General features: G+C 39.5%; 1 protein-coding gene across 1 annotated transcript in view; it reads left to right on the top strand.

Moving 5' to 3' along the window:
• Positions 1–24,723, top strand: part of LOC126095308 (DNA repair protein complementing XP-C cells-like) — a 64,659-nt gene that overhangs the window by 18,530 nt on the left and 21,406 nt on the right. Inside the window, exons 2-3 of the mRNA XM_049910106.1 lie at positions 11,004–11,245; positions 15,973–16,198. Of these exons, the coding sequence (XP_049766063.1) occupies positions 11,004–11,245; positions 15,973–16,198 (468 nt within the window). The remainder of the gene's footprint in view (positions 1–11,003; positions 11,246–15,972; positions 16,199–24,723) is intronic.

Below are 24,723 nucleotides of genomic sequence, written 5' to 3'. Positions count from 1 at the left end.
CCACATTTCGAAGCTTCTATTCTCTTCTTATCCAAACTATTTATCTTCCATGTTTCACTTCCATACATGGCTACACTCCATACAAATATTTTCAGAACGACTTCCTGACCCTTAAATCTATACTCGATGTTAACAAATTTCTCTTCTTCAGAAACACTTTCCTTGCCATTGCTGGTCTATATTTTATATCCTCTCTACTTCGACCATCGTCAGTTATTTTGCTTCCCAAATAGCAAAACTCCTTTACTACTTTCAGTGTCTCATTTCCTAATCTAATTCCCTCAGCAACACCCGACTTAATTTGACTGCATTCCATTATCCTCATTTTGCTTCTGTTGATGTTCATCTTATATCCTCCGTTCATCTTATATCCTCCTTTCAAGTCACTGTCCATTCCTTTCAGCTGCTCTTCTTGTATCTGTGTATAGTTTTACCACTGTAGCCAACATAATTATTGCACTTAAAGTTTGCAACATCCACCTTATTATATAAACAAATATGAAGTTTAAGCTATATGAACTTGACAAAATCGGATTTATGTACCACCTGAAATATTTATTCCAACACATGTATTCAACACCTCAAAACAAAGATCAAAATCTTTTAAAATTTATTCTGTAATATTGTTGTTGGAATGTGTATTCTTTGTAGTTTGTGATAATGTTTCTCTTCTGTTATGGGATCCTTGCACCTAATAGTTTCCCAATGCCATATTTGTTTACAAAATATGACAGTATACATGTAACATGTTACAGTAGTGAAAGGAACTGGAGATACTCTATTTTACATATTTTATTTTTACCGTTAGCTATACGTTTAGTTTTTTGTCAAAAGAAACCCGTAACCATGATGTGAAAGATTGTTTTGTTTCTCCCATTAGACAGTGCTGAAAGTTCGTCCAAAAATCGTGTGTGTGTGTCTCTCTCTCTCTCTCTCTCTCTCTCTCTCTCTCTCTCTCTCTCTCTCTCTCTCTCTCACACACACACACACACACACACACACACACACACACATATGCCATACTAACAAATGTAAATCCACCTGATCATGGAGGTTTAAACCTTTGAAAAGTGTTGTGGAGATAAATAAACTCTGAGGAATATGTTTGCTGCAGCAGCTTTGGTTAATGGACACTGACTGCTTTGCCACATTGAGGGTTTTTTTAATGTTGATTCTTCTGCTAATATTGCCATTGCAAGATCCATTCTTTCTCCCTTTGCTGCTGTGGAAGTCTCCACTGTAATCCCAATCCCAGCACAGAGTCTTCACAGGGTGCTATCACCTGGCCCAGGTGAGCTGTGGTTTTTTTTTTTCCTCCATGATGTTGTTACTCCTCCCCGCCTCCTTCCTCATCTCCTGCGTGATGAGGTCCCAGGCATAGCGAAGTTATCTTCTTCTTTGAGGTATATCTGAAGAAAAGTGGCAACTTGATCCTCTTCACTTTCCTATGTTCTGGGCTGCTTCTTTAATCTGCTTATGACTTCAACTATTTCTAATGTCATTCAGAAATCCAACTGTTCTTCCTGCTCTCTGTCTCTTCTGTTCAGTTTCATTGTTGCAGAAAATTTCTTCGTAGTTTGTGTCCTAACCAAGATCTTATCATTGTCATTTCCACTAGTTTTGTTTCCTCTGTTATTCTTGGAAGTGCTTCTTCATTGTTATTTTGTCAGTCCATTTCACTAATCATGTGAATATAATAGGGGAAACATTCCACGTGGGAAAAATATATCTAAAAACAAGACGATGTAACTTACCAAACGAAAGTGTTGGTATGTTGATAGACACACACACACACACACACACACACACACACACACACACACACACACACACACCCATCCGCACATATACAGACTCAAGCAGACATTGTAAAGGCAAAGAGTTTGGGCAGAGATGTCAGTCGAGGTGGAAGTACAGAGCCAAAGGTGTTTTGAATGACAGGTGAGGTATGAGCAGCGGCAACTTGAAATTAGCGGAGGTTGAGGCCTGGTGGGTAACGGGAAGAGAGGATATATTGAAGGGCAAGTTCCCATCTCCGGAGTTCTGATAGGTTGGTGTTAGTGGGAAGTATCCAGATAACCCGGACGGTGTAACATTGTGCCAAGATGTGCTGGCCGTGCACCAAGGCATGTTTAGCCACAGGGTGATCCTCATTACCAACAAACACTGTCTGCCTGTGTCCATTCATGCAAATGGACAGTTTGTTGCTGGTCATTCCCACATAGAAAGCTTCACAATGTAGGCAGGTTAGTTGGTAAATAATGTGGGTGCTTTCACATGTGGCTCTGCCTTTGATCGTATACACCTTCCGGGTTACAGGACTGGAGTAGGTGGTGGTGGGAGGGTGCATGGGACAGGTTTTACACCGGGGGCGGTTACAAGGGTAGGAGCCAGAGGGTAGGGAAGGTGGTTTGGGGATTTCGTAGGGATGAACCCAGAGGTTACGAAGATTAGGGGGACGTCGGAAAGACACTCTTGGTGGAGTGGGGAGGATTTCATGAAGGATGGATCTCATTTCAGGGCAGGATTTGAGGAAGTCATATCCCTGCTGGAGAGCCACATTCAGAGTCTGATCCAGTCCAAAGTATCCTGTCACAAGTGGGGCACTTTTGGGGTTCTTCTGTGGGAGGTTCTGGGTTTGAGGGGATGAGGAAGTGGCTCTGGTTATTTGCTTCTGTACCAGGTCGGGGGGTAGTTGCGGGATGCAAAAGTTGTTTTCAGGTTGTTGGTGTAATGGTTCAGGGATTCAGGACTGGAGCAGCTTCGTTTGCCACGAAGACCTAGGCTGTAGGGAAGGGACCGTTTGATATGGAATGAGTGGCAGCTGTCATAATGGAGGTACTGTTGCTTGTTGGTGGGTTTGATGTGGACGGATGTGTGAAGCTGGCCATTGGACAGATGGAGGTCAACATCAAGGAAAGTGGCATGGGATTTGGAGTAGGACCAGGTGAATCTGATGGAACCAAAGGAGTTGAGGTTGGAGAGGAAATTCTGGAGTTTTTCTTCACTGTGAGTCCAGAAGAAGACTCGGGCCTCAACCTCCGCTAATTTCAAGTTGCCGCCGCTCGTACCTCACCTATCATTCAACAACATCTTTGGCTCTGTACTTCCGCTAGACTGACATCTCTGCCCAAACTCTTTGCCTTTACAATGTCTGCTTGTGTCTTTATATGTGCGGATGTGTGTGTGTGTGTGTGTGTGTGTGTGCATGCGTGCGTGCGAGCGAGTATATACCTGTCCTTTTCTCCCCCAAGGTAAGTCTTTCCGCTCCCGGGATTGGAGTGACTCCTTACCCTCTCCCTTAAAACCCACATCCTTTCGTCTCTCCCTCTCCTTCCCTCTTTCCTGATGAAGCAGCCTTAGGTTGCGAAAGCTCAAATGTTGTGTGTGTGTTTGTGTTTGTGTGTCTATCAACATACCAACGCTTTCGTTTGGTAAGTTACATCATCTTTGTTATTAGATACATTTCACTATTCACATTTTTTGAAATCTGTTTTGTAATTTGTGGGGAAATATTTATTTGATCTGTTTGTCTTTTAATCATACCACATCCATTTTTTCTCCTGTGATTGATCTTGGTTCTATTTGCAACTGTCTTCAATCTTAGCTCTGCCAAAACTATGTGGTGGTCACTTCCAGTGTCTGCTCGTCCTTCATTTCTCAGATTTAACAGAGTGTTGAAATGGCCTACACCTGTTGTGATCTATTTAACTTAACCCTTTCTGGCCCTTTGTCAGACTGTGTCCAACATTACAATTTTCTGCTACGGCTCTGATGTCGGATGACGTCTGACGCATTTCCATTATTTTGCTTTCTGTCCACTCCATTGTTCGAATTCGCTAGACACATGGGAGCACTTAGTATGAAGATCTGACAACTCAGTGTGTTGCATTCGTACATTTATAGTATGATGATGGCTGGTAGAAAACCTGTAAGTGATGACGGGGTAATTCCACATCAGAACATGCAATAATTCTAGGATTTGTAACCCTGTATCCCAGATTTTACAAAACTTTGCACATTTGCTTATACTTATAATGTAGGAACTTCTGCAAAATCCAGAAAATCTCTCCCATACAGCTTGCCCGTCTGGGGATGGCCTATCTGCAATTACAAGAACTCCCTTTCCCAGAATGCTGAAGGCCTCACAAAGGCCTTCACAGACAGACAAAACCCCCTAACCTAGTCCACAAACAGATTTCCCATGCAATATCATCACACATCCCAAATCCGCCCACAACCTGGACTGGAGCAACTGAACCATAACCTTCATCATGGCTTTGAGTCTCTCTCATCCTGCCCTGAAATAAGGGACATCCTACCAAGATCCTTACCACCTCTCCTAATGTGGTGTCCTGTTGCACACCCAACCTCAACACAACCACTCCCAATCCCTGTGGCAGACCCAGGTGCAAGACCTGCCCAATCCATCCCCCAAGCACTTCCTATTGCAATCATGTCACAGGTTTATCTTACTCCGTCAAAGGCTAGGCCACTTGGAAAAGCAGCCATGTAATATATCAGCTCTGCTGTGACCCCTGCAGAACTTTATGTATTGGTGTGACTACTGCCCTGCTGTCCACCAAGATGAACAGCCACTGTTGGACTGTGGCCAAGAACAAAGTTGACCACCATGTGGCACAACATGCAGTTGAACATAAAATGCTTGATTTCAATGGCTACTTCAAAACTAGGGCTATCTGTATCCTCCCCTCCACCACCAGCTTCTCTGAACTGCGGACATAGGAGTTACCCTTACAACACATTCTTTGCTCTCAAAATTATCTTCGCTTCAACTATGGTAACCTACTGTCCCCTCATCCTCCAAAATTCGTAATTTCCATCCCCTCATCCTCCACACTCTTTTATTTTCCACCCCCTACATCCTATCACCTCCTCCCCGTTCATGTCGCCCACCCTCATTGTGTGCCATGCTTTGCCAATGTACCCACCGAACTGTCCCCGCTCCTCTCCTTTTTTGCTCCATTCTCCCCACCTCTGTGCCCCACTTCTGTGTGTGTGTGTGTGTGTGTGTGTGTGTGTGTGTGTGTGTGTGTGTGTGTTTGCTTTGCTGTGGTGGAAAACTTAATAGTATATTTATATAGTTATTTTGTTTTCTTTTGTTTTATTTGGGTGATAAATACCAGTTCATTCAAAGTTGCCTGATTCAGTCCTCGATCGATCCTAGAATTTTTCTAATAAATTATGAGACAGAATTGTCGGGCAGTAGTTACCTTCACTGAACGATATGTGAAGTACTGCTGATAGACACCTACAAAATGAAAAGAGACAAAGCATCCCTGTTTTCAGAACCAATAGATTTTTCATCAGGGAGGAGAATTGGACAGGTCTGGGAAGGTTGAGGAGGAAGGGCACATCATTTAGACCACAGAATGAGAAGGACCCACCTGTAGTGAGGACGAGGGAACACAATATTTTTTGTACATGAAAAATGCCAAGTTGCATCATGTTCTAGAATTGTAGTTTTCCCTCTAACTAGTTGGATAGCTCAGTTCAAAGTCAGAGAAAGGAGCTGCATTCTGTCTACTATAAGCAGGGATTCTGAAACTTTTCCCCATTTTGCCCCTCCCACCCCCTTCTGAAACTTCCCCCCTCTCTTCCTTATTTTGCTTTCCTTCCTCAGCACTTGTTATACTTGGCACAGAAATGGCCCATGGTATCTGTTTACTTCCATCTAATCACTGCAACTATCAGTTATTACAACAACAACAACAACAACAACAACAACAACAACAATAATAATAATAATAATAATAATAATATTGTTGTTAAAGCACATCAGAGGTAAACTTTTTATTTTAAATTATCAAAAATTTTATTTGTATTATTCAAAGATGGTGCAAGATGACAACTACAATAACCATGACTCTGAGTGCAGTAATTGGAATTCAGCAAATATGCATATTTCACTACTTTTTTTCCTCAAATTAGTTCACAAATCCATTAGTTAGTTAAAATTTGTTTCCATCTGTAACAGTATTAATAAAGTCAGAAAGTTTTAATATTTGAAAGACCATAACATAAAAAAATGCTAGAATAATATTTAACATTTAAATGCCAATCTAAAAACTGCTGAATTCAAACTGATCATCTAAAAAGAAAATAAACAAGAGTAAAAATGCACACAGTTCAAAACTCGTATTTTTTTTATGTTTGCACATGTGGTGTGTTGTTTGTGCCTGAATATATGGAGAAAGCAGATTCAGTCCTGGTTGGATCTTTGAAATAGCAACTCACAGATCCCCTTCTGTCTGCAGTCAAAATTGGTGTTTTGTCTTGATTAGTGTCATTGCCTTAAATGTTCATTCACATCTATAAGTTGATCCAAAGGGTTCTTGCAGAGGTGGGATATTTGTTCTGATTCTGCACCCAAGAGACTGTTCTACTGTTGAAAAGAGGTGTGTGATGATTGTATCAAATGAATTGTGGATCCAGTCATACCCAAATGAATGTTCTGGAAATTTGTCCTCAGATTGTTGACAAAGGTTTTGGAGATGTACTATGCCAATTTTATTAATTTTACCTACATTCACCTCATTTTCCTCCTCGAAACCATTCAGATAAGAAAACATCGTGTAGTTATGTTTCTAGCTGTCCAAGTTTATATGCCTTAAAGAAATATGTTAAAATTATTCAGTTTCTCAAAACATAGGCCAGGTAGCATATATTAGGAGCCAAAAGTGTAGGACTGTCGTTCATTCGGAAAACATGAAATTCATCCTTCAGCACCATAATGCATTTATTCTTCAGCTCCGCAATACAATGAAAAACTTTACCACAAGACAACCAATGTACCTTCATGTGCAATAGAAGCTAGTCATGAATAGAACCCACCTCCCTGCAAAGAATGGAAAGTAGCTTACTGTTTAAAGCTCGGGCTTTCACAAAATTCGCAACACTGTCTGCATCATTCAACACTTAATAGATTTGTGGTTGTACAACTATAGAAGCCAATATCCCCAGTATATCGTGTACTATGTGATTTTTACAGAAGATGTCTCAGGGATTTTTTAGGAACTGACACTCCCTTTTAGTTGTTGCTGGTGACATTTAAAAAATTAGATGGGGTTTACTTACATGATCTAGCTGTTTTGTCTGTGGGCGCGTCTAGTTTTATGGGCTTGAAGCTGTCGTTCAAGAAAACATTTGGTCATTTCTCATTATTCAAAACCTAGATATTTACATACTTTGATTTTGCGTTTAGAACTAATGTTGCTGATAGGAACAGAGGAAGATGTGAAAGAAAAGTGTACTTTGATTAAATTTGAATCTTTTTCCTTATTAGAACTACATAATTTCGAAGAAGCAGACACACTTGGGGAATGACTTCCATGGGATCTCTTGGTACCACTGCAAATCAGCCACTTATCCATGGGAATTGCAGAACTTGTATCACTTTATTTTAAATCTAGTTAGCTACTACCACTGAAATACACTAGAACTCAACTTGTAGCTAACTCACTACATTCAACCTGACTCTGGAAACCTGGCTGTAGTCGGGTGGACGGTCAAAATGGCTATGGTTAACAACTTATTCTTGTACCTAGTGGTGCAAGGAAGTGGCAGTCACATAGTTGGCTTATTGTCATTAATGGCTGTTAAATGTTTGGTAAGTAGCTAACCCAGCAGGTGATTGGGGACGGGCTGCGTGATGAAATAATTGAGAGATTCATGACTTTCCTCACCATTCCAGCTGACAATATCTGCTGGTCAGTTCTTGTGAAGTATGACAGCAAATTAGTGATGGGCCAGCTTCCTAACTTGGTTCATGGAAATGAGAATCTGAAACTATCAATATTTGTTCACTGGAAGACTCTTTCTTACAGAATATGAATTACAAATATTTAGATGAAAGCCAGCATTCCCATCTCCTACTCTCTGCCCCGCCACCACCACCACCGCCACCACCACCACGCTCTGAGGGCAGCTGTCCTGTAGTATCATGCCAAGCAAAGAAGTATGCAATTCAATCTTTGGGTTCAGGACAGTTATGCTTTAATTGGTCTTTGGGCATTACTCCATTGTATACTTAATAGCATAAAAATTGTTCATCAGCATTCTGGTCTTTGGACACTACTCTGTTATATACTCAATGGCATAAAGATTGGTCATCAGCGTTCACAGCAGGGTCAGTCTTTCCAGCACTGACTTTGGTTCTCTCAGTACCTATTCCAAGAAGTTAAAACTACTTCGATACAAATACAATGTATTGTTACTGTCTATAGTTCAAATATTGTTCGTGCTCTTGGAGCTGAATGATAAACATGCTGACTTTCCATACCGTGTGGCTCATGGAAAGAGAAAAATATACAAACAAATGAGCTGATGCGTGAATAACAGGGAGACTGTTAAGACAGCCTGTAAATGACGTTCATAGTATTTGGAAAGAAAAATATGTACTGTTAAGAAAATATTGAGGAACAGCACTGGTAGAAAAATCAACAACACTGGAAAAAGATTTAAACTCAATTGATGAACAAACATGGGCTCAAATTGGATTATATGGAAGAGTAGTTGTAGTAGTTGTTGCTTATTTCTCTGAGCACAACTTTGTGTGGAGTGTACTGTATTGTCAGTACTTGAACTGAGGAATAGAAACCATCTTCATCAGTCTGTTAAAGAATACGTACAAGAAGTCTGAGCTTCCATTTGATTACATAAAGAGACCAAAAACCTTCAGGATCAAGAAAGCGTGTGTGACAAGGCAACTCCCATTTCACCAAAACTGTTTTCTGTAGTCATGGAAGAGATCTTAAATTCATAAACCTGGGCTCAAGAAGGAATTCTATTTCTGTGCCTCCCTGGGTGGATTCCTTGTTACATGCATCTAACATATGGTTTTGACGATTTATTTTCATGCTAATTGTTCGTAATTCAGTAAGAACTGCTTCCAGTCTAACATTCCAGGCATCTACCTCACTTTTAATTCCTCGCCTTGGGCTTCTATTTTTGCATTTATGGTATTAAATTCACACTTTACATTTGCATAGTTTTTTCTTATCTACACTTTCAAATCTGCGGTTTCTTGTACTAATTGGCCTATTCTAGCATTTACATAATGAAGAACGTGTAAAATCAACTTGTAATTCATTTCCTCCATATTTCTAATCTAGATACTAGCGACACAGTCAAAATGGTAATAAGATTTCTTGAGGACGCAAAAGCAACATCCACTAGTTCAAAACAAACACCACTAACAAAAAGACTGAAACAAACAACGTGGTTTTAGAACAGCTCACTGTAGTTGGTCACACACACCTTGCTGTCGCACAATGCTGATGAGAAACTGGGTCATTGCACTTTGTGGACCAGGGTTGCTGTAGGTTGGTGAGCAGCTGATGTTGATATAACTAGTTGCTGTGTCGTAACGGGGACATGAATGCAGTTGGCCACCATTCTTCCAACTCATGGACTTTATAAAATCTTCCGCTCTATATGTATTGTTGATAGTTTAATTTTAATTTATCACAAAGCTACTTCTTGAATTCTTTTTCTTTTGTGTTTGTATTTCCCCATGCACCTCATAATGTTCGTTTACTTGGTTGTTAATTATCAACATTGACAGTTATCAATCTTGAATTGAAATCTTCAATTTCTGATGTTTAATTTCTTCCTTTCTTCTCTTTGTTATTGTTAAACTCCTAGCAATTATTGTTCAGGGTTCTGTCAGTAGGCCACCAGAATGTGATGTTCCCCGTTTAAATGTGTGTGTCCTCAAATTTGACTTAATTGATTGCTCGTTGTGTTAGCCTTCTGAACTTCCAATATAATTTATGTATGAATGAGGGTGCAGGATTATTGGACTTTGTAGATGGTGTTGCTGTCTTGTACAACATTGGAATTGAAATGCTTTGAGATATGTAGAACTGATCTAAATAAACAAATAGTTTCTTCTGTAACCAACTCTGTATATTACTCCATAAAATACAAAAACTTCTTCTAAACACTACTTGACTACATAGTAAACAACATATAAATCTGTACGTGTCACTTTGACAGTTTGTTACATGAATGAGTAATCAGTGTCCCTATTCCTCTTTAGTTTTGCATGTTACACTATGGACATTTAGTTTGGGCTTGCAGAATTACTCCAATCTGGGGTGTTGATGCATAGAGTACACACAAAGACTACACTGTTACTAAATATCATCAAGATCGTGTGGTCACTGCCCTACCTAGAACACTTGCAATTGCCCTTCGTACACTTGTTATATGCAAAAATACTTTTACTTATTAAATTGCTACAGTGCTTAAAAGACGACACTGTAATTCGTGTAGTAGGTAAACATAGGGTTATGCATAACTTTACCAAAGTGATATTTAACACTACAAAGTTTACAATGAGCATGTTTTATCAATTGTCTCTGTACTTTATAATTGGAAACCAGTCACTTCGTAGGGTTACTTGGTGAGCAGTGAAGAGATACCTGATGGGAAATACTAGGAGACAAGAAAATAAGCAAATGAATCAGATACAAACTGAACTGTGAGATATAATTACGAGAGCAATGAAAATGAAATGGAGGATGGTGGAACATCTAGCCAGGCGAATGGATGGTAGGTGGACCAAGAAAGTTCTTTGTTCCCTTCCAAGAGATATGACAAGATTGAGATAGTGACATAATAGAAAGTACGTAAATCACATTAGAAAATATGCAGGAGTGATGTGGATGCGTATCACAGATTATTCCACAGAAAAGCGTGAAGGAGACTTTGCTAAACAGTGGATGTCAGAAGACTGATGATTAAAATTGGTGGTGCTGATCTAATGAATATTTAAATCCAGCAAAATAGTTGCAATAGCATTATTTTTTTAAAATGACGTAGCAAAATCATAATCAAACCCTTTCCATTTTTACTTATCAGAAAATTTAATTTAACCTCTAGGAGGTAATTACCGTCAGATTGCAAACTACTGTTCTTGTTACATGTGCACACCTACCTAATACAACACAGTGAACTAATGATAAATTTATTTTCAGTCTCGTGCCAGCCAGCCAGTGCATTATGTACTGGCATGGCAGGATGACGGTACCATCAGGGACGTGACTCGCCGATATTGCTCTCAGTGGCATAATGTGACACGTAAGCATCGTGTTGATGAGGAATGGTGGAAGGAGTCTCTCAAACCATTTATAGGCCGAAGGACAGCTCGTGATGACCAAGAGGATGAGGACTTGGACCGTCAGCTGCAGGATCGGCCCCTGCCTACCAGTCTTGCAGAGTGAGTTTCTTAAACAGTCTTATACATCAGGTCGTAGAATGTAAAAAGATGGTGACTTTGTTAAATAATGAAAGAAATAGTAATATTCTGATTACATGTTTGTGAACCATCTAAGGTAGATGCACCAGTCTTTGACAGTATAGTGATCAGACTTTTGTATTTCCTATAATGTTGCAACCCTGTGCTTAAAAATATCTCCCTTGGAGTTTTACTGAACACTCTGAGCAACTTTTCACCTTAAATTGTTTGCACTGCCTAAAATAAAAAAATAAACAAAAAATTATTTTCTAAGCCAGATCAGTAGCAACAGTCTTTGACATACAAGATTTTCTTGTGTACCAGTCATTCACACTCATATGTACAAGTCACTAACAGGTAGCTCAACATATATGTAAAGAATTGTAAATAATTCTATGGTACTTTTGATACATAAATGTATGTTAAGTGAAGGAATAATGCGATGAATTCTGTACCAGCCTTCGAACAGAACTCAGGCGAACATAAAATCATGTGAAATTCATGATTTTCAATGAAAAGTATTCTAGGCTGTTGGGTTTCTTGTTCAGTTATCCAAGTCCAGAACACATTTACCATGTAATTTTAGAATATGGGGCCACACAGTCCCCACTTTCAGAACGTTGAATTCCCCAAGTTTTGGTATGCTTTTAGCTGTTACATCAGGAATTCTCTCGTGGAGAAAAAAAGTATCAGTCATATGAGAAGCAAGTTTACCGGCAACATTTGCTGTTACAAATTGGGCTTTTATGATATGGTTCCCAAGACTTAGTTTGCTAATTTGACTGTGCTTGGAATGATCTTTTTCCACCCTAGTGTGAGCCACATTAATCCTTTAATTTTTGAATAAAGAGAAATGTTTTCTTTTTATTTGCAGGTTTGTTTCACCTGTAAATCATAGCTGCCTCCACAAATTTTTTAATTGCCCTATGGTTAAGGACCTGAAAAATTCACATTTGCAATAAAAGAGAATTCTGCCTCAAAATGAAAAATTGCAAAATTATCTAGCAAATGGTATTTCATAGCAAATTGTATTCAGATGAACTATTTTATGAGTGATAGATTGAAAGAGCATTATTTTCTGCTTATAAGTATAAAAAATGTAACCAATTTTTTGTTATTTATATTGCACACCGTTTGGCAAAGCCCTAATTAGAAAGATAATGCGGGCATGATCATGTCTGCAAAACAAAAAGCACACAAACACGATAATGTATCATTCTGTTTGATCTTTTAGTTGCATGCTAATTATTGATTGTAGAATAGTCTGCGAAACTACCTCGTTTATGACAGTGCCAACCTCGGCATGTAATTGGGCGGTAGCCATTACGGAATGCTTTGTGTAGAGGGTTACTTGTTTTATTTTCATATTTTTAAATGAGTGAAAATACTAATTCTGGTCCAGTATTGAGTTTGATTACAAGCCTCACAATCCCAGAAGGGGCGAGTAATCACTGAGACCCTGTGTCAGTTCTGTTTTGGTAGAAAGACAGAACACAGATGTTGGCTGGCTGCCTTGCAAGAGAGAGGTGGGACTTGTATCCCCACACTACACCTCTCCCCTCTGGCAGTCATAATTCTAGATTCTTTACACTTCTGGCTGACAGCTAGTTTATAATGTCTGCAAACTGCACTATAGCAACCAGAAATCGAACTCTGTCAACGGATTTTGACCATACTGAAATTCCTCCCTAGTGTGTGAATAGTTAGTTTTTGTCAGGTATGGGTCACACAGCCCATGATAGGTTGAAACCTTATTCTGCAGATTTTGAAATTATCAGATTGGTTAGGAAAAGGAAAGTAATGTTGAGGAAACACTCTGTTCTGTGGAGATACAGTGCTGCATCATCTCAACAGAAATAATCATTTATTGAAATCTGAAATAGGTCCAAAATAAGAAAACACTCAAATATATTTTCAGGGGAAAAAAACTGTTGAAGTTTTTGCAAAACCAAACATTTCAGTCAAAAAGCTCCGCAGTTGCCACAATTTCAAAGCACTCATATTTCGACTGGTATGTAATGTGACAATGTTTTAAATTTGTACATTTAATCATTTACGAACGAATTTTAGATGCAAAATTATCTCAGTTTGGCAATTGTAGCATTCAGCAGGTAAAAGTAATTTCATTTTCATATGATATAATTCTCCATACAGTATAATTTATTTGTATCACCAATATGAATATTATATATAACGACATGTAATTTCATTGTGTGTGTTCTTCATAAAGATTCAAATACAAGTGAAGATTACAATCTGTTACATTATGGGTACACATTTTATTTCCTTTTTTAAAGTACAGTGTATTATTGTCATTCATAATGGTATCAGAGCCAGGCAACAATAAACGGGTGGTCTTCTTGCACACTCTGGCTGTTAACTAAAATGTAGCTTAGCATTTTAGCCCACTGCAACAGATTCTGCTGTTGACATGCTGTGCTGCTCGCGGTATTGACATGGTACGGAAAAACGAAAACATTTATGGAATATACAATATCTTATTATGAAAATAGAATCATTTAAGCTCAGAAAAATTATTTTACATACATATTAAATTGCTACCACCTTATGCCACTTATATTAGCTTACATGGAAAGTATAGCAGTGTGAAAGTTTCCATAACTTGTCATACTTCAAATTACTTTTAAGATTAAAGGAAAGCACTCATGAAAAAGCAGAAGCATTGATTTGTCAATAGACACACACAAAAGACTGAAAACTTGTCTTCTTTTGGAGTTACCCTGTGATAAGCTACACACACACACACACACACACACACACACACACACACACAAAGTGTGCATGCACTTCCTTCACTGACTTTTTACCACATCTGCACATTTACCTCTTGGATCTCTACTTGCTACTGTTGATGCCATCTCCATATACACCAACGTCCCTCATGCCCATGGCCTTGGTTCTATCAAACACTACCTCTCCCTACGTCCTCCAGACTCCAAACCCACCACCTCATTCCTTATGCATCTTACCAACCATATCTTGACCCACGACTACTTTTCCTTTGAAGGGACGGTTTACAAATAAATCTGTGGCACAGCCCAGGGTAACTGCATGGCACCCTCTTGTGCCATGGGCCATCTAGAGGAAGCTTTCCTAGCCTCCCAAAACTCCCAACCACTAGTATGGTTCAGGCTCGTTGATGATATCTTCATGATATGGACTCGGGGCTTAAACACCCTATCCACATTAATTCAAAACCTCAACACCTTTTCTCCCATCTGTTTCACCTGGTCTCCTCCACCCAACATGCCACCTTCCTGGATGCTGATCTTCATCTTACAGATGGCTCTACTCACATCTACATCCACATTAAACTAAGTAGCAAACAGTTCCTGTATTTTGACAGCCGCCATCCATTTCACACCAAAAAATTGCTCCCATACAGCCTAGCCATCAATGTGCGGTGTGTCTACAGTGATGAGAACTACCTTGCTGAGTATGCAGAAGGCCTGACAAAGGTCTTCACAGACAGGTAACCCAATCCACAAACAGATTTCCCATGCCACATCCTCACACAACCCCAATCTTCCCACCACCCTGCAAGAATCAGTTAAAAGGAACACCACCTCCTGTCACCAGTATCTCCCTGTACTGGTAACAACTGAACTGTACTCTTCGTCGCAAATTTGATTCTCTCTCACCTGTCCTGAAATGAGCCAGCCGACCTACACAAATCCTAGCCCATCCCCATCCCTATGCCACTTGCACTCGTAACCCCTTGCCATAGGGATATGATCTCTGTGGTGACCAAGATGCAATACCTATCCAATCCACCCACACAGCACCTCTTACTTTAGTTCTGTCACAGGCTTATTGTACCCCACAAGAAGCTCTGTAAAAGCAGCCATGTCATATACCATCTCTGCTGCAGACATTGCAGAGGCTTTTATTTTGGCATGACTACCAACCAGCTGTTCACAAGGATGAATAACACCTGGTAGTACAACATGCAGCTGAGCACAACATGCAGCTGAGCACAACATGCTCAGTTTCAATCGCTGCTTCACAGCACAAGCCATCTAGATCCTCTTCTCCACTACTAGCTTCTCAGAACTACGCAGATGGGAATTATCCTTACAACACATCCTTTGCTCCTGGCCTCCCTCCGAGCTGCTAACCACTCACCTAAAGTCCCTCTCCCTGCCTTCCACATCCCTCTCCATCTATCCACACCACCCAACATTGCTGCTACCACAACCAGTCCATCTGCCACAAAATATCATTGGCACTGCCTGTCTAACTGGCACCATGTACAGGTGTGTGGGTGGGTGTTTTTTTAAGCACATCAATGAAACACTCTAAAAGCTAGCAAATTTTCCTTCTTTTGTGTGCCTATCAGCAATTCAATGCTTTTGCTTATTGGTGAGTGGTCTCCTGTAATTCTAAATATTTACGTTGTACAAGAGTTTTCCACAACATTCACACTTCAAATTAGGCAGATTTTCTTTCTAAACATTTCCAACATTGTGTAATTTTATTTCTCCACAGGTGTGATCACTTTGTCTCCTCTAGCTCAAAAAAAATTCTTTAATTTGAACTGAAAACATGGTTATTTGCAGTGTGTGTGTGTGTGTGTGTGTGTGTGTGTGTGTGTGTGTGTGTGTGTGTGTGTGTTAGGAATATATATGGTGAGAAAACATAACTAATTGTCTCATTGGTAGCAATAATTTTTTAAATTCTTGTTCCAGGTATAAAAACCATCCTCTCTATGTTTTGAAGAAAGACCTGCTTAAGTTCCAAGCCATATATCCTCCAGATGCACCTACACTTGGCTTTGTTCGTGGTCACCCTGTTTACGCTAGGGAATGTGTCCACACATTGCACTCCAGGGAAATATGGCTGAAAGAGGCAAAAGTAGTCAGGCTCGGAGAAACACCATACAAGATAGTAAAAGCACGTCCAAAGTGGGACCGTGTAAGAACTTTAAATTTATCTATCATAATTCAACATTTAATCATATTAATATTTTTGTCATAAAGTAAGATTTGGTTTTTCTTATAAAACAGTAAAAGAATAAATGAAGGAATTAGATCTACATGACCACCCCTTTGTTTAAATGCATCAGTCTGGGACATTTTCAGAAGTTGCAGCAAAGACTAGTATTCTTGAAACGATAATTAAATGGACACCCTAGCTGCAAACAGGCGTTGATGTACTTCATTGGGGACATGTTGAAAATGTCCCCAATGAAGTACATCAACGCCTGTTTGCAGCTAGGGTGTCCATTTAATTATCATTTCATTTCTATCAAAGCTTCATGGTCATCTACGGTAACTGTTCTTTCGGGAACAGATACCACCGTCATATAACTAGTATTCTTATTTCTTGATTTTATTCATTATGTTGGTAAGAAAAATAAAACTAACATGAGTTCTCCTGTTAAGGAAGATATAAAAAAAAAACTTTTAAAAATGAAAACTTAGTGGGGACAAGAGGTGGGAGTTGTATAAAAAATATGCTGAGGATATTATATTTTTTTCCTGAATGAGCAGTGTTACTGAGAAGGAAAATTTGGTGATATATTGATAGCACTGTGTTTGTCACAAAAGAAAGTAACTGTATAACAAAATGAGATAGGCTTGCTGTTCAGGAAAATTAGCTGCTATTTGGGTTGCTGCAATTATACTTTCTGTCTATTATTGGGAGCAGTGGGAATATGATGTAAGACAGCTCTAGGGAATTCATGGAAATTGCTAGCAGTGTAGCAGGTGAGCAGATTATCTCATTGTTTGTGGAACTCATTCTGATCCAATGTCATGTGATCTCTGTCCAAATATAGTTGTATATTGAGAGTATGATATTACAGAATTAAGACACAATCTCTTGTTGTAATGTCCTTTTGTCACATCTCCTTAATACAATAATAGTTATAGATTTGTTGATGTGTTTGCTGTGAGAAGTGTGCTGATCATAATATTAATGGTCTTGACAAGGGGGGTTTATCTCTGAAATAGTATTTTGGTGTGGGAGACCATTGGATATGATTTACTGTACTCTGTAGTCAAGCGTCTGGAAATACGGATATAAGAATGTAAACTCGCTAGTCTTCACCATGCCCTGTGTCATTTCTAAGCTGCCCAGTTTCTTCTGGGCAGTTATATCGCTTTTCCAATTATTTGTTTCCTTTTTTTGTCCTTTCTTTTTGCTCCCATTAAACTGTTGAGTTTTTCATGTATAATTTTCTTTTTTTCTTGTTATGTACTCCCTAAAGTTTTGTCTTGGTGCTGCAAATATGTTACAATTTTTTAGTTTTTTGTATATTTAATGACTTTTGTCCTTGAACTGAACTGTTGTTGTTTGGATTTTCTACATATCCCGTTAATTTAATTTCTGAGCAACTTGTGCCTCCCTTTCTTTTTTTTCCGCCAAATGATTTCTTCTTCATCCTGGTATCACTTCTGTTATCCACAGCTGCCCACTTTAGGCTGCTTTTAATTACTATGGTGCCAGGACTGACAGGTATCAACCCCGTAAATGGCAGGGTAATATTCCAGGATGATTTGAAGTCTTGGAATTAGAAATGCAGAAGTATCAACATTATATATTATTCAGCGAGTGTACAGCTGCTGAGATGGTGCCTCGGTGGCATGCGGGACCCTGGGTGGTGGAGCTCGCCTCAGGAGAACACTTGGCAGTGGCCAGTTGAGGGTGTTAGGCAGGGAGGTGGCTACAGCAGCGGTGCAGTGTCAGTGTCCAGAGAGGCATTCGGTTATGTAAGGCATCCCACCCACAGCAGAATTTGAGTGGGATGGTCAGCCCAGAGCTTGCAATGGGGCTCTGCGTGTGATGCATCAAGGCATGAATTGTGAAACAAAGTCCCGGAGATATCCAGAAGTTGACCTGTGGCAGCCTGAAGAAGGTCCCATCTGGATGGGTGACCATTTAAGCTCCAGTGGCATCAGGCTAGTTACAGATGAGGCTGGGTGACCCACATAGGGAGGAAGACTGGTGTGAAGCAGTTCTCAGCATACACAACAGTCAAAGAAATACCACTAGGCTTGAGCAAACAGTATTTATACTTGCTCGGCCGTATTCTGTTATGACTGAAGCCAGGATTATATGCATTTGCGTGTTGCATATGTATTTGCATATTAGGCTCCTTTTCACCAGTTATTGCATATTTTAACTGAAAACCAGTGATAATGCATATTTTTGCTCTTTGTTTGCAATATTTTAAAAATTTAGATAGGCGGTCTCTATCTCATTCTAGTTTTGATGCCTCACAGATTGACCACGACCTACAACTGCATGCAATTGCTAACCAAGAGGCCACTGCAAAGTGAAATCATTACAGAAAAGGAACAGGTAAACCGAGTCAATATTCTGCACTTTTCCAGCCCATACATTGAAATTTTGAAGGGGATAGGTTGGCCACTCGACCCATTGATGGTGAAGTCCACTAAGAAAGATGTTGACCCAACATAATCTTAATACCTTTGATGTGGCATTAAATACACCTCTTTTATGTTTTCCACATTTATAGCTCTTTGAGTAGTCATGTTTTTGTAAAGTAGTTTTAGGTTTTTGTGCTTTAATCTTGTCTGTGGTCGAACACTCTCACTCTCTCTCTCTCTCTCTCTCTCTCTCTCTCTCTCTCTCTCTCTCTCTCTCCCTCCCTCCCTCCCTCCCTCTCCCTCCCTCTCCCATCCCCCCTCCCCCCAAATCTACCCCCCCCCTCCGCATCCCTCCTCTCTCTAACTTACTGAATTTCAACTGACAATTAATTAATACTAGGTTACAGTCACTATTGGTTTCAGTACCAGACCTTTGCAGTCTTTAATTTGATTTGTGAATCTTAATTTTACTATAATATAATAAATCTGATATTGTTTTTCGCACACACCCCCTTCCCCCAAACATCACCCACATATGTTGATTTCTCAAAAATTGTATTCATTATAATTAACCTGAGTGCAGCAGACAATTCCATCAATACACCTCCCTTCTAATTTTGCTTTTGAAAGACTGACCACTCAAATTATTTGATTCTCTCCAGAAAGAGCTGCATTTCAAGTTCAGTCATGATAAGGATCCTATCATGTTTAACATATATAAATTATTGTCTTCCTATTGAAATTTCATTGTTACTTATGCATCTGTGACTGACATGTTTTATGCATGAGTATTGCTGAGTATATACATTTAATTTCATTATCACTGGGAGATTTAACTATATTTATTTTCCAATGGAAGCTCTTGGAATATAAACAACTTCAAAGAAAAAGTTAATAACTCACCAAATAGCAGAGGTGCTGGGCTGTCGAAATACATGTAAATGAGTCAGTGCAGAGATTATGTCGCATCAGTTGTCCAGATGTGTGGCAAGCCCTGTGTTTCGTATCCACCTGCCTGTGGTAGTAGCACTTACAGGATATTGTTTAGAAGGCAGGACAGCTCACTGAATGCGCTTATCATTGTTGTTGGATGTGTCTGCGTTTGTTGGACAATCTGTCGATCCTTGTTCCTTGCGGTGTGTGTCGGACGTCCATATCCCAAACATCATGCATGCTTGTCTTCCTGTATCCATTGCCACCAGCAACTTGCAGTGTTGATATATGTAAGACCAGTGCGATGCGCAGTACAATGATAGAACCACCCAGTCCGCTGCAGCCCCATGGTGAGGCTCCTCGTGAACTCTTCTGCCTGGGAAATGCGCTGTCAAACACATCTTTGGCATATTGCTCATTCAGGTGATGCTTTAGTGATGCTACCCACTGTTGTGCTGACAGGTGAGGTAGTTTGGGGCCATCTTGTGTAAACTGATGGGCACATCAGCCCAAGCTCCTCCGTGGTGGCCGACTGAGCAGAAGTAATCATTGGTGTAGCTGATGATATGCAACATTACCACCCATTTTGCAGTGGATCTGTCGAGTTCTTTTGGGTGCATTTTTTAATGTATAAGTGAAATTGCTGGTATGAAAAGAGGTGGTTTGTTTTAAGTTGTAGGTGAAAGTTACGTTACGACATATCAGAAGCAGCTTTTATTAAATGAAAATTTATGTTTGATGAGGTATGTTCTAGCTTGTCGACAATTCCTTCTTTGCTCTGATGGAAGAGTCATTTGAAAGCTGGCAAAATTCTTAGTTTCATGTAAATCTGTAGGCTTTTCTGGCCATTGTCGTTTAAAGTAAAATCTTCTATGTTGTTTGGCCACATCATGTTCCTCTTCAATTTCTTCTAAATATTCAGTGGTTTGACCCCTTTTCTGGGATCTTCTTCTTGATCCTCTGATGTTCCCAATTATCTGAACACTGTCAAAGAGCTGTCACATTCACTTGTAAGTGCGGAAAAATTCCCTTTTATAAGTGAACACAACACCAGTCTTTGACAGTATTCAACTAACCTGCAACATCAGAAGACCCCAGCAGAAGGGTCAAAACATTGATTTAAAATGTGAATATTTTAGGTTAGGCTTTACCGTGACTGTTAATGACATTAAATGAAACAAAAAGTTTACTGTTACCAGTCACCGTTTTATTTATTTCCACGATGCGTTTCAAAGGTTTAAACCTCCACCATCGGGTGGATTTACGTTAGTATGACATTTGTGTGTGTGTGTGTGTGTGTTGTGTTATGATTTTTTGGAGGAACTTGTGGAGAAACAAGACACTATTTCAGAACATGGTTTTGGATTTCTTCTGACAAAATCCTCAAAACACTCCAAATATACAAACACCAAACGAAAAAATCGGAATCCATCTTAAATGACAAAAAGACAATAGTATTACCTCTGTTTTCAGCAACTGCCTACAGTCTTGAAATGCGCGCACGTGCCACACACACACACACACACACACACACACACACACACACACACACACACACACACACACACCTTAATATTTACCATAAATATTGACAGCCGCCAAGAGTACAAGAGATTGACATCATTTACAGATAATTCATCACGCCAACAGCTTGTACCCCTTGTCAGCTTGAAACTGTATGTACATCAACTACTGGCACAAATTCTGTATCTATCTGCATATTTAAAGCATTAACCAATGTATTACCCCAACCTTTAGGCAGCTAATATATGTAACATGTAATCTTAAGATCCCTTGCCATGTAAATGTTTGCTCTCATATAATCTCTCTCTCTCTCTTCCCCCCCCCCCCCCCTCCCTCACTTTCTCTCTCTCGTCCTCTCCTTCTGCCTCCAGCCTCTCATATCTGTCTATTAATCTCAATCAAATAGTGTCATCTATGTATGATTTTACTGCTGTAGCCAATATGATTATTGTACTTCAACTCTGTAACATTTCACCTGATTGTTATTAACAAGTATGAAGTTAAAGCCATTTTAACATTTCACCTGATAGTATAAACTTGTCAAAATTGTATTCATATGCCACCTGAAGTACACACACACATGTTCGACACCTCAAAACAAACACCTCGAAATGCTTTAAACAATTATTCTGTAATAATGTTGTTATGATGTATATTCTTTGCACTTCGCGATTCTGTCTTCTCTACTGCTACGAACCTTGCGCCCAGCAGATTCCAGACACCATATTTATTTACAAATGTGACAGTATACATGTGATGTGTTAAGACAGCGAAAGGAACCTGTGACCACTGGAGGTACTCTAGTTTACTTATTTTATGTTTACCATTAGATATCAGTTTAATTTTTTGTCAGAAGAAATCCAAAACCATGTTCTGAAATAGCGTCTTGTTTCTCCACTAGGCAATGCCACAAGTTCCTCCAAAAAATCGTAACACAACACTCACACACAAATGTCATACTAACTAATGTAAATCCACCCGATGATGGAGGTATAAACCTTTGAAACGCGTCGTGGAAATAAATAAAACAGTGACTGGTAACAGTAAACTTGTTGTTTCATTTAAAAACATTGATTGTTAGAAAGTAACATGACACAACGTAATAATTTAAGAGATTTTTACCTTCATTCTCTGTCTTGCTTATGGGCCTGTCAACAGTTCAATGCCTCAACCTTTACTTCCATTAGTTATGAGGCATGTTCAGAAAGTAAATGTACTAGATTTTTATACTTGTTTTGGAAAAAGTGTACTTGAAAAAATTATAGGATATTTTTGGTGTTTGTTGCTTATTTTTCCACATAATTGCCATACATTTCGGTGCATATGGTAAACAATGACACAAAATTCCTTTATGTCCTCCTCGAGCTTCCCCCTCCCCCAGTTCCTTCCCTTACTTTAGAACCTTTTCCTGCAACTGCTTGTCTGTTGAATCTGAAGGCACCAAGTTGGGAAGGGAGGGTTCAAACAGCTCAACCAAATGAGTCCAAGAGCACCAGGATGGCTAAGGCTGTGTGGGGATGGGTGTTGTGCAGCAACACTCCTCTCATCACCATTCCCCTCCTTTTGTTTTGAATGCCACAATATTGTCATACATTGATGGTCTCCTCCTTAGGCAGAAATTCGACCAAAATGATGCCTTTTTGATCCCAAAACACCGAGGCTATAATTTTTTTCTAAAAATTATGGTTTTTGAGTTCTTTGGCGTATGGGGAATTGATGTGACGCAACTGTGGTGAGTGTCTTTTTGTCTCAGGTGTGTAATGAGCCATCCACATTCCATCTCCAGACACAGTAGAAGTCAGAAAGTCCTCATGTCCAATTCAGATTGCTCAAGAAACTTGGAGCGCTACTGACAAGATTTTTCTTGTGCTGTTTTGTCAGCTTTTCTGTGACCCATCTTGTGTTCAGTTTCCAGTATCCCAGTGTTTCTGTGAGTATCTCGTATAAAAGAGAGTTCTGGAAATAACATCTTCACCATAAACAGTTTTGATTCGCGAAAACATTTCGGTAGTTGGTATTCCTTCCATGAGTAGGAAGCGGATCACAGCACATGGTTCACGCTTGGTGGTATTTCTTACTGACATACTTGATCAACTGGACATCACAACATGAGTTTACATAGTGCTGTTTTCCTGCAATGCTCACTCTGGTCAGGGCATCTTCCTATACTTCTCAGTGTTGCTGACGCTCAAGAAAACACAGACCATTATGGACACAGTAAACTTATTTGCCTCAAGTATTCCACAAAGGACTTCCCATTTTTAAAATGTAGATTATGATGAACAAACAGCCTTCAGGCTAAAGCATTCCATTAGGTGTAGATGGTAAGCTACAGTCAATGTTGTTGTTGTTGTTGTTGTTGTTGCTGCTGTTGCTGTTGTGGTCTTCAGTCCAAAGACTGGTTTGATGCAGCTCTCCATGCTACCACATCCGGTGCAAGCGTCTTCATCTCCAAGTACCTATTGCAACCTACATCCTTCTGAATCTGCTTAGTGTATTTATCTCTTGGTTTCCCTCTACAATTTTCACCCTCCATGCTGCCCTCCAATACTAAATTGGTGATCCCTTGACAACTCAGAACATGCCCTAACAACCAATCCCTTCTTCTAGTCAGGTTGTGCCACAAACATCTCTTCTCCCCAATTCTGTTCTGTACATCCTCATTAGTTACGTGATCTACCCATCTAATCTTCAGCATTCTTCTGTAGCACCACATTTCGAAAGCCTCTATTCTCTTCTTGTCTAAACTATTTATCGTCTATGTTTCACTTCCATACATGGCTGCACTCCATACAAATACTTTCAGAAAAGACTTCCTGACACTTAAATCTATACTTGATGTTATCAAATTTCTCTTCTTCAAAAACGTTTTCCTTGCCATTGCCAGTCTACATTTTATATCCTCCCTACTTTGGCAATCATCTGTTATTTTGCTCCCCAAGTAGCAGAACTCATCTACTGCTTTAAGTGTCTCATTTCCTAACCTAATTCCCTCAGCATCATCTGATTTAATTCAACTACATTCCATTATCCTCATTTTGCTTTTGTTGATGTTCATCTTCCAAATTTTTCTTTTGTTTCCTTTACAACTTGATCAATATTATAGATTGAATAATATCGGGGATAGGCTACAACCCTGTCTGACACCCTTCCCAACCACTGCTTCCCTTTCATGCCCCTTGACTCTTATAACTGCTGTCTGGTTTCTGTACAAATTGTTTGCTCCCTTTATTTTATCCCTGCCACCTTCAGAATTTTAAAGAAAGTATTCTAGTCAACATTGTCATAAGCTTTCTGCAAGTCTACAAATGCTAGAAACGTAGGTTTGCCTTTCCTTAATCTATCTTCTAAGATAAGTAGTAGGGCGAGAATTGCCTCACGAGTTCCAGTATTTCTACGGAATCCAAACTGATCCTCCGCAAGATCGGCTTCTATCAGTTTTTCCATTCATCTGTAAAGAATTTGTAATAGTATTTTGCAGCCATGACTTATTAAACTGATAGTTCTGTAATTTTTGCACCTGCCAACACCTGCTTTCTGTGGGATTGGAATTATAATATTCTTTTTGATGTCTGAGGGTACTTCGCCTATCTCGTACATCTTGCTCTCCAGATGGTAGAGTTTTGTCAATGATTGTGAAAATGAGTG

This window comes from Schistocerca cancellata, chromosome 8 (genome assembly GCF_023864275.1).
Source record: "Schistocerca cancellata isolate TAMUIC-IGC-003103 chromosome 8, iqSchCanc2.1, whole genome shotgun sequence".
Lineage (NCBI taxonomy): Eukaryota > Metazoa > Arthropoda > Insecta > Orthoptera > Acrididae > Schistocerca > Schistocerca cancellata.
Note: the sequence above shows the minus strand (reverse complement) of the source record. Positions and strands in the feature narration are given on the sequence as shown.